The following is a 9,576-nucleotide window of genomic DNA, read 5'->3' on the forward strand; positions in this document are numbered from 1 at the left end:
AGAGTGAGAGAGAATCCCCAGCAGGCTCCGCGCTCCCTACAGAGCCCAATGCAGGGCTCAAACTCATGAACAGTGAGCTCATGACATGAGCCGAAACCGAGAGTCCGTCGCTTAACCAACTGAGCCACCCAGGCGCCCCAGAAAACACCAGGAGCCACTAGAAGCTGGAAGAAGGAAGGAAGGATCCTCTCCTAGAGGCTTCACAGGGAGCTCAGCCTCGCCGACACCTTGGTGTTGAACTTCTGGCCCCCAGGACCACGAGGGAATAAACTGCTGCTCTTCTGAGCTGTCCGGTTTGTGGTAACTTGTTACCACAGGCGCAAGGAACAAATCTAGACCCCGGCGGTGTGGCGGGTAATTCCCCAGCCTCGGATGAGGCAAATTCCAAATGAAAACATCCACGTTTTCTTCTGTGACCTGGTCTTTCAAGAACCATCATCCCCCAAGTGAAGGTGTTACCGTTGTAGTCTCCTGACCCCCAGAATCAGGTACGGGTGTTACCTGCTTCTATGACTCTCTCAAGAATAAAGAAACATTAAAAAAAAAAAAAAAGAAAAGATATGGAAGACTCAATCACCCCCCAGAAAGTTCCTTAGTGTCTTCCGTGGCATCCCCCTTCTGCCTACTCCCAACCACGGATCTGATTTCTGTCCTTAGAGGGTTCCTTTTTCAGGAGTTTTCTTTTTTCTTCTTCTTTTTTTTTCCTTTTTAAAAAATTTTTTTAACGTTTATTTATTTTTGAGACAGAGAGAGACAGAGCATGAACGGGGGAGGGGCAGAGAGAGAGAGGGAGACACAGAATGGGAAGCAGGCTCCAGGCTCCGAGCCATCAGCCCAGAGCCCGACACGGGGCTCGAACTCACAGACCACGAGATGGTGACCTGAGCTGAAGTCCGGACGCTCAACCGACTGAGCCACCCAGGCGCCCCCAGAGCCGGTGGGTCTGTATTCTCTCTGCTGCAAAGAAACTGTGGCATGGGTCATATTAGCCCCACTTTACCGATGAGGAGACCGAGGCCCAGAGAGGTGAAGTCACCTCCCTGAAGGCACACAGCTAGTCGGTGGCAGAGTCAGGACTTGAACCCAGGTCTGTCTGCGCAGCTCTGAAGCCTTGGACACTCCCTCCGTCATGTGTCCCGTTGATGCTGGGGGCGCGGGTCGGGTACTGTCTCCCGAGGGGTATTACCTCGGTGTATTCGCTACTCTGTTCGGGTTCCAAAGCAGCCACTTGTCGTTACACAGAGACCAGATTGTCTTCTGAGGAAGCTGGGGACACATTTAGTTCAGGAGTCTGAGATGTAAAACCAGGCTAATGCGTTCTTTGTCCGTGCGAAACACAACAGTCACCAGACCCAGGATCCCAGTGGCCAACGCTCAACAGCTTTCTCCCTCTTAGCCTCTGTGCTAAGTCGTTTACAGGTCTGCGTGGGTACACTCCTCCCCACCCTTGGGGGACTAAGTTACCACTACCCCCATTTTATAAGTAAGCAACCTGAGACACAGGAGGTCAGTGGCTTGCCCAGGCCCATGCTCTGGGAAGCGGAGGAGTTGGGACTTGAACCCAGGCCATAGGTCCAACTCTGTTCTTCACCGTACACGGGACAGATGCACCTGCTTCCTGAACTGGCAGGTTGCCTAGGGAGCCAATGCGAGGAATTTCAGATTTAGTTCCACTATTGACGTGCATAGATATTTGTCTGTGTTCTATGTGTGTTATCGTAACAACTGTGTCTTTTATTTTCCGTGTTCTTTTTTAATGTTTATTTATTTCAAGAGATGGAGAAGGGGCAGAGAGAGAGAGAGAGAGAGAGAGAACCCCAAGCAGGCTCTTCGCTGTAGGTGCTGAGCCCGACGTGGGGCTCGATCCCACTACCGTGAGACCATGACCTGAGCCGAAACCAAGAGGCAGATGCCTAACCGACTGCACCACTGAGGTGCCCCTATTTTCCATATTCTGCCGCTCTGATGTCTGGGGCCTCGCTGACTCTTGAGGGGCTGCCCCGCCGGGGTTAAGAAATTTCTAGAGAAAGTAAGCGGTGCCGGCCTTGGAGCATGTTCCTTGAATGCAAACCGACCAGCCCAGAGCCCACACCCCCAGCTATGTCCTTTATCAGGCCCTCACACTCTAGCACCACCCACCTGCTCTGTTCACCCCAGGGCCAGGTCCCGGACAAGAAGGGACAACCCCCACACCCCAGAATCTGCTGAAATTATTCAACCTAGCCAATCATAAAACTGCTTACCCTGTGCCTCACCCATTCCTTCCCGCAGAAACCACAATAAAAGCTCTTGCCCACGGTTTCCCCTGCTCCTCCCTCTGCCTCCTGACCAATGCTGGTGTTGCGTCATATGGCACCCCATGGTGTGACATGTCCCATCCTCTTGATAGAATATGGAATGTAACAAACTATCGTTTCTTTCTTTCTTTCAAAAAAATTTTTTAATGCTTTTCGTTTTTGAGAGACAGAGTGCAAGCGGGGGTGGGGCAGAGAGAAAGAGAGACAGAGAATCCGAAGCAGGTTCCGGGCTCTGAGCCGTCAGCACAGAGCCCGACGCGGGGCTCGAACTCACAAACCGGGAGATTATGACCCGAGCCGAAGTCAGACGCCACCCAGGTGCCCCGAACTATCTTTTCAATGAGAGCCATCTCCTTATCTCATGGCTTTACCGTTTCCGAATGAAAATACAACCTACGTGAAAACAGTCACACCTGTATATGCATTTCTTGAGTACCTACTATGTGCCAGGTACAGTGCTGGGCCCAGAGGATATAGTGGGCAACGAGATAGACCCAGCTCTGCCTTCTGGGAGCTCATAGGAAGCTCCCATTCAACAGATCTATACAAATAAGATCTATATTTGGAAGACTGGCATTCAACAGATCTATACAAATAAGTTAATCACCATCGGGAGACATACCAAGCCAGAAAAATACAGGGGAGCTATAAGGAGATAAACTAGGGGGAACAATCCATCCTGGGGGGTGGCCTGGAAGGCTTCCTGGAAAAAGGGACCTAAGGGGTAAGAGTCCGTGGGAGTCCTACAAGAGTGTCCCAGGCAGAGGCAATAACACGGGGCAAAGGTTCTCAGGTGGCTAGGAGCGTGTCTGGGGATGGCTAATGTCGTCAGATGGCGTGCTGAGGTGGGCGGGTTATGAAGAAGTCGAGCTTCTTTCTGAAGGGGGATGGAAGTCAAGGAGGAGTGTGGGCAGAGGAGTGACCACACAGACAGATGTATCACCGTGCAAGGATACGACAATTTCCAGAAAACAGAGGGAGCCCAGCAGCGAGAGAGCGGGGAAGAAACACCCCGACCTCTCTCTCTCCTCCCGCCCCCCCTGCCTCCGCTGCTGCCTCCCATTGGCTGATCCCATCCGGAAGTCATGGGCAAAGGAGCTTGGGTAATGTAGTGCAGGGTGGTCGGTCTCCCAGGGCGCCGAGCAGGGTGCAGAAGCACAGAGAGGCAATCCGGGGAACCCATGGGGGATCACCAGCGCCAGTCCCATGGGAATCGGATACAGCTTGGCCTCTCCAAGGTTCAGAGCCCTCCTTCAGGATCCGTGGTCCTCAGGGAGCACTGTTGGAGGAGCCGCAGAGAGACCCAGCCCTGCGTCAGGAGCACAGACTGTCCACAGAAAGACCCGGGCTTCGGTCCTTCTTGAGCTTTCCCGTGTGGTTCCGGCAGGTCACCTAACCTGAGCTTCATTTTCCTTATCCGTAGCGTGAGTAGAACTCATCATCCCTAACCTTCTGAGGTCCAAAAAATTCCCAGAGCTTTGCATCACCCCCCCCCCCCCACAAGAAGGAGGAAAACATTTAGAGACAAGATCTACGAGGACACGGGGCTATTTATAGTCTTAATTTATTTCCGTTAATGTCAAAATCCTACATTTCCCTGGAGAACACTAATATAATAGGCTTGATTATGGGAGGTGCCCCAACCCGTCCATGGGATGAATTACACAACATAAAACATAGACACTGTCTCACTTTTCTGAAATTCCTGAATTCCAACTCTCTGAATTCTGAAGCACCTCTGGCCCAAGGGTTTTGGATAAGGGATTGTGGATCCATAGTGCCACACCTTGGGGGTTGGGAAGATACAATGAATTAATGAGTACTGAAAACTGGGCACAGTCCCTGGAACACGGGCTGGATCTTGTTTTTAATCCCAGATAAACCATTTCACCTTTTCCCTCAGCCCCTGGGAGCCACTGGGAGAGAAGAGGGGTGCGTGTTTTGTGTTCCGTTGGCCATGAGATAGGATGACGCCCCTTACAAAAAATCATCCAGCCCTGGAAAACTTCAGGCAACTCATGGACGCAGTTTTCGAAATGCTTTTTTAGGGGCATGTGGCTGGCTCAGTCGGTTAAGCGTCTGACTCTTGATTTTCGCTCAGGTCACGATCTCTCGGTGGTGAGATCGAGCCCTGCATCAGGCTCTGCGCCGACAGCCTGCTTGGGGTTGGTTTTCTCTCTCTCCGCCTCTCTCCACGTGCGCACGCTCTCTCTCAAAGTAAATAAACTTTAAAAAAAAAAAAAGCCCCACATGTTGTTTCGGCAGCTAGATTGTTTCTCCACATGAGATCTCCCATGGATTCCCCCCACATATCAAAGAGCATGCCGTGAGTGCATCCGCAAACATTTATTTTACACGTTCATATTTGTACAATAGGGCCTGAGCCGCAAAGAACGATGAAGGGTTTTTAGCTGAACCCGCTTTCGCAAATGGGGGTTTACAGAGGCCAGCCGCAGGCTTCTCTCAGCCAGCGTGTCCAATCCCCTGGGGAACTTTGGCTCAGGATTTGCTGTGTGCCAGCCATGCCTCGAGTCACAGATAACTGGCTTCAAACCGTTAACAGTTCTGCACAACCGCTTGCTTTGCTCTGTCCGGAAATGTGGTTTCAGGGGCCACGTTGAACGACCACGCAACGTCGTGGATCACAAGCATGAACGGTGGAGAGGAAACACCTGAAACTCACAATCAGCACAAAGAAGAGCCCTGACACTGCGATAAGACGGTAAGAAATGTCACGCTGTGCCTTGTTACGATGCAATGATTATGCCTTGACGGAAGAACAGCATGCAACAAACAAACGTGCCTGAGGTCTGTGTAGCATTTGTTCCGCTTGGGACTCAGAGGAAAAGGAAACAGTGAACACAGGAGAAGGATACACTGTGAGCGGCTTTGCCCAGGCTGGAAACTTACAAGGGCGGAAAAGATCAATAGAAAACTACAAACTTCTAGACCCTGGATGCACTTCGCAAGATCAAATACACACGTGGGGAGGGCAGGGAAATCTTTACAGCAAAAAGGGATGTCGAGGCTGATGGTGCAGAGTCAGCTTGGGGAGTTTACACAAATCAGGGGCTTTCGGGTTTTGGGTTGTCACTGCGAGCGAACTCTAGAAACTCCTTCGGTCTTGACACTTGCTGGGAATGCAAGGACCGGAGAGGAATTTCTGACCGCCTGAGGGTGGGTCCTGCACCCTGCACCTTGGCTGCCAAGGTGAAGGGGTGGGTAGAGAGAGAATCTCCACCTCTCGGCTCTGCTAAGGGGGCCACGGGGGGCAGCCCCATAGAAATGAGAACAGAGGTTGGATGCTGGAATTCACGGACATGACTGATGCCCACCATAGTAATACATTGGGGGGGTGGGTCCACTATTACAATTCGTTGGTAAGAATCTGAGCCTCTGTGTGTGTGTGTGTGTGTGTGTGTGTGTGTGTGTGTAGATTGCATTTAAAAAAAAAAAAAAGAAATTCTGCTCAAACCCTTGCAAATCCCTGAACCAATGGAAGTTTGCAGACTCACAGGTCAGACGTCCCCGAATGAGACGTCTGTCTCCCCATGGGCATTTGGATGTCACCTGACCAATTTTGTTGTTGTTCTTCACCGTCACGGGGGGGACTCAAGGTTCATGTTGTTAATCGATAACCCTTGAAGGTGACCTCTTTAATTATTTACCTCCTTTTGGACTCTTTCCTGGGAGTCTTGCCTTTTGCTCTGTAGAGCCGAGCGCCCCCTCTGTGCAAGTCAGAGCTTCTGGAGGTGGATCTGGGGAGACCCACATCCCAAGCCCAGGCGCCAATCAGAGCAGAAGAGTCCCCCGTCTGACCATCCCTGTAAGGGACACCGAGTGAGTACGGAACAGCGACAGCTTTTGAGAGTCAAGCGCTAGAGCACGGAGCTCCTCAGGTGTGGCGAGCAGGCATCTCACTTTGTCAGGCATGGTTTCTGCTTGCCGTGTGTAAAACAGGGTGGTCCACCCTGGGCGACTTTCTGCCAGAGGTACATTCAAGGTACATCCTTTTAAAAGACAAAACAACAACAACAACAACAACAACAACAACAAAACCAAAAACAACCCCCCCAGCAAACCAACCAAAAACCAAAAACCAAACGAAACCGCTGAAAAACCAAAATGGGTCTAGACTTTGCAATGGCGGCATTTCCAGCGGGGCTGAAAGCCAGAAGGTTCTGGATCTCTTCCTGGCAACACATGCTTCGCTGTCCCCCAACCTCAGCCCACAGAGAGGGGACGGCGGTGCTGAAGGGGGCAGTGGCCTTTCTCCAGAGCAGGGAGCTCCCTGACACGTTCCTCCTTCTTGGCTTTTCCTCAATTCTGGCGCGAGACCTCTTGCACAACCTTGGACTCCCAGGCCCTGTTTCTCCTCTTCCGTTTCCCGTAAACACCTGCTCACGCGAGGTGGGGGAGGGGGAGGACGGCCCTCGGTCTCCAGGGAAACAGCCCGAGAGGCGCTTCTGGGCTCAGCCTGCGACCTTCTGGGGTCTCCAGGTTGTCAGACGTTGTTGGAGGGTCTCTGAGACCCTTCTTCACCCAGAAGTTACCCTCGCCCCCTCAAATGATACACCCGCACATACCCAGGTGTTCCCCCCACACTTACATGTTGCCCCCCACTACGCCCACATCCCGTTCATACTCAGATGCCACCCGCACATCCAAATGGTACCTGGGTCGCTCGTATGTTCAAGCGACTCAGGTGTTCCCCGCACCTACTCGGATACTGAATTGGGAGTGTCGCCAGGGCAAGGCGTGGGTCCGTTTGCTCCCGGCTGTACGGCCAGTGCCCGAAGCTGTGCCTCGGACCCCGTGGGTGCCCAGAAAACACTGGTTGAGTGAGTGAGTTTGCGCAAGCATTACCTACATCCGCTCAAACGGCACCCACACCCACTCAGATGTACCCACGTGACTCGAATGTCCCCCAGCCTCTATGAGTGCCACGAAGGCAGGGATGTGCGTTGGGTCCACTCGCTTCTCCCAGCTCCTAGAACAGCGCCTGGGACATAGTAGGTGTGCAGGAAATATCTGAGAACGAATGAATGAATGAATGACCCAGGCCCAACCGGACAGGGACCACACCACGCAGAGGTGACCCAGAAGTTGACTCGGATAAGAAGAGCCGCCCTCCCTCCCCGCTAGTCAGATGTCCCCCTGGCTCACTCAGATGACACTCATTCAAAGTGACCTCCACGTTTGAGTACTACTCCCCATCCTTTGTATTATCCACACTCCCTCAAATTCCCCAGACGAATTCAGAGGCTACCCAGTCGTCACCCACACCCACTCAGATGACACCCACCTCCCGCTCTGCCGCGACCCCCCACCCCCCCCCCGCCCCCGCGCCCTCCCCCTGTCACCTCACAGCTTGTCAGATGCATGGTGCCTTCGCCGGTTTCTCTTATGCTTCCTCTTGCCTCTCTTGTCATCTCCAGGCTTGCTCGGCTTCTCCGTGGAGTCCAGAGGCGGCGCCGCATCCGCCCCGGTGGTGGCCCCGGCCCCGGGCGCGCGGCACTTTCTGGCAGGTGGCTCTCTGGGGCCCGTCACCGCGGGGCACAATTCCTGCCTCAGGACCCGGGCCACGTCCTCCACCGTCCTGCCCTCGCTCTGCAGGAAGAGGTTCAGCTTGGTCAGGAATTCAATGTCCTGCTTCCGGGGCATGTAGACCACCCTCCACAGGCCGCCCTTGCCCTTGATCTCCCTGGGGATGACGGCATAATTGATGTCCTCCGCCAGCCTGATGATGGCTGCCTTGGACCTCTCTTCTTCCAGAAAGGCCTTCCCAGCCACTTCGAACTTGCCCAGAGGTCTCAGGGGGGCCCGTATGATGTCTTCGAATTCCTCGTGGTCGCAGTCTTCCGGGATATCCAGGATCATCAGGGACTTGTAACTGTCCACCTCCAGAGCCTTGCACCCGTGCTCCAACAGGGCGATGTCCTTCACCCCGAACAGCATCCTGCCCAGCTCGCGGAGGCAGCAGTATGCCCGCTGGGGCACCCCCGAGCTGCCTCGGGGATCCGGAAGGCGATCCAGGATGCCACGATCCCCTCGCAAAGGCTGAGCCGGAGAGAGGCCGCAGGGGGCCCGGTCGGTCCCTCTAGTCGACGAGGCCCCTGGCCCTGCCCACAGGGCCCCGGCGTCCAGGTTTCTTGTAAACCTTCCCCTGAGGGGGCTCTCAGGAGATCCCGGGGACTGAGGCCGAGTGAAATGGAGGTGCCGTCTGCCAGCCGGCTGGGGGCTCCCCCCGCCTGGGCAAGGCCGCACCGAGGAGGGCCCGGAGATGGGCTGTCCTTTCTTGGGGATGGTCTCCAAAGGTCTCGCCGGCCCTGGCGGTCTCAGCGGATCTGGGAGGCCAGATCTCCCTGGGGTTGCTGCCACCGGGGTGTCGTGGGTGGGGGCCCAGAAGGCAGGCTGGCTGGCCCAGAGGCCGCCTGGATGTGGCTGTGGCCGCTGCACTTGTTCCCGCAGTGACGTCACCACCTCCTTCGGCTCGGGCGCCCCTGAAGTCTCCATGGCAACCGCTAGAGCATCGCTTCTGCCATTGGCCGGGGCCAGCCGCATTGAAATCGGAGTCGGAGGGGGTCATTCAGGGGTGAGGGGTCAGCCCCCTGCCTTCAATAGCACCCTCCCTTCTCCTTGGAGAGAATGGCTGATTCCAGGGAGAGGGGACAGAGGAGATACAAGGTTATTCCGGAGCATCTTTTTTTGGAGGGGGGGTCGAGAAAGTCAGGAAATGGCCAAAGAATGAGGATAACAGGTGGAAGGACCGAGAGCCAGCTCAGAGGGCTCCCGCTGGCCCCATCTGGGACAATTTGAGCACCGATGTGACAAATGAGACCATAACCCCCTGATAAAATCAGAATCCAGGAGTCTGTGTAGACACAAACACGTGAGTAAATGGGAGGTGTGGTGGAGGAATGTGGGCTGTACGTTGGCTCATATAAAACTTAGGGACCAGAGGAGGATTCTGTTTCGGATTCTGTGTCTCCCTCTCTCTCTGACCCTCCCCCGTTCATGCTCTGTCTCTCTCTGTCTCAAAAATAAATAAACGTTAAAATTTTTTTTTTTTTTAAACTTAGGGACCAAAAAGAACATAAGTCTCTTTACCTCGGAATGTCTTTGAAGGACACACCCACTGCAACATTCAGGGCACCACACTGGCCATTTTCTCTCAAAATGGTTCAGGAGGGAAACAGAATGCTTGGTGCCCCACTTGCAACTTTCCTGTAAGTCTGTGATTGTTTCGAAATATATACATTTTTGAAACAGGCTCCAG

At 53.8% G+C, this 9,576-nt stretch overlaps 1 protein-coding gene across 5 annotated transcripts in view; it reads right to left on the minus strand.

Moving 5' to 3' along the window:
• PNMA8C (PNMA family member 8C) overlaps positions 1-8,808 on the minus strand; it is a 33,554-nt gene extending 24,746 nt beyond the window's left edge. For 2 of the 5 annotated variants that reach the window (XM_023245108.2, XR_006590355.1), the window contains exon 1: positions 7,661-8,808. In XM_023245108.2, the coding sequence (XP_023100876.2) occupies positions 7,662-8,255 (594 nt within the window). In that variant the 5' untranslated portion in view covers positions 8,256-8,808 and the 3' untranslated portion in view covers position 7,661. Of the gene's footprint in view, positions 1-4,628; positions 7,329-7,660 lie in introns of those variants that run through there. The other 3 variants (XR_006590356.1, XM_023245107.2, XM_023245106.2) reach the window with 3 other exon arrangements.
• Between the last annotated feature and the right edge of the window lie 768 nt (positions 8,809-9,576).

The sequence above is a fragment of the Felis catus genome, chromosome E2 (assembly GCF_018350175.1).
Source record: "Felis catus isolate Fca126 chromosome E2, F.catus_Fca126_mat1.0, whole genome shotgun sequence".
Lineage (NCBI taxonomy): Eukaryota > Metazoa > Chordata > Mammalia > Carnivora > Felidae > Felis > Felis catus.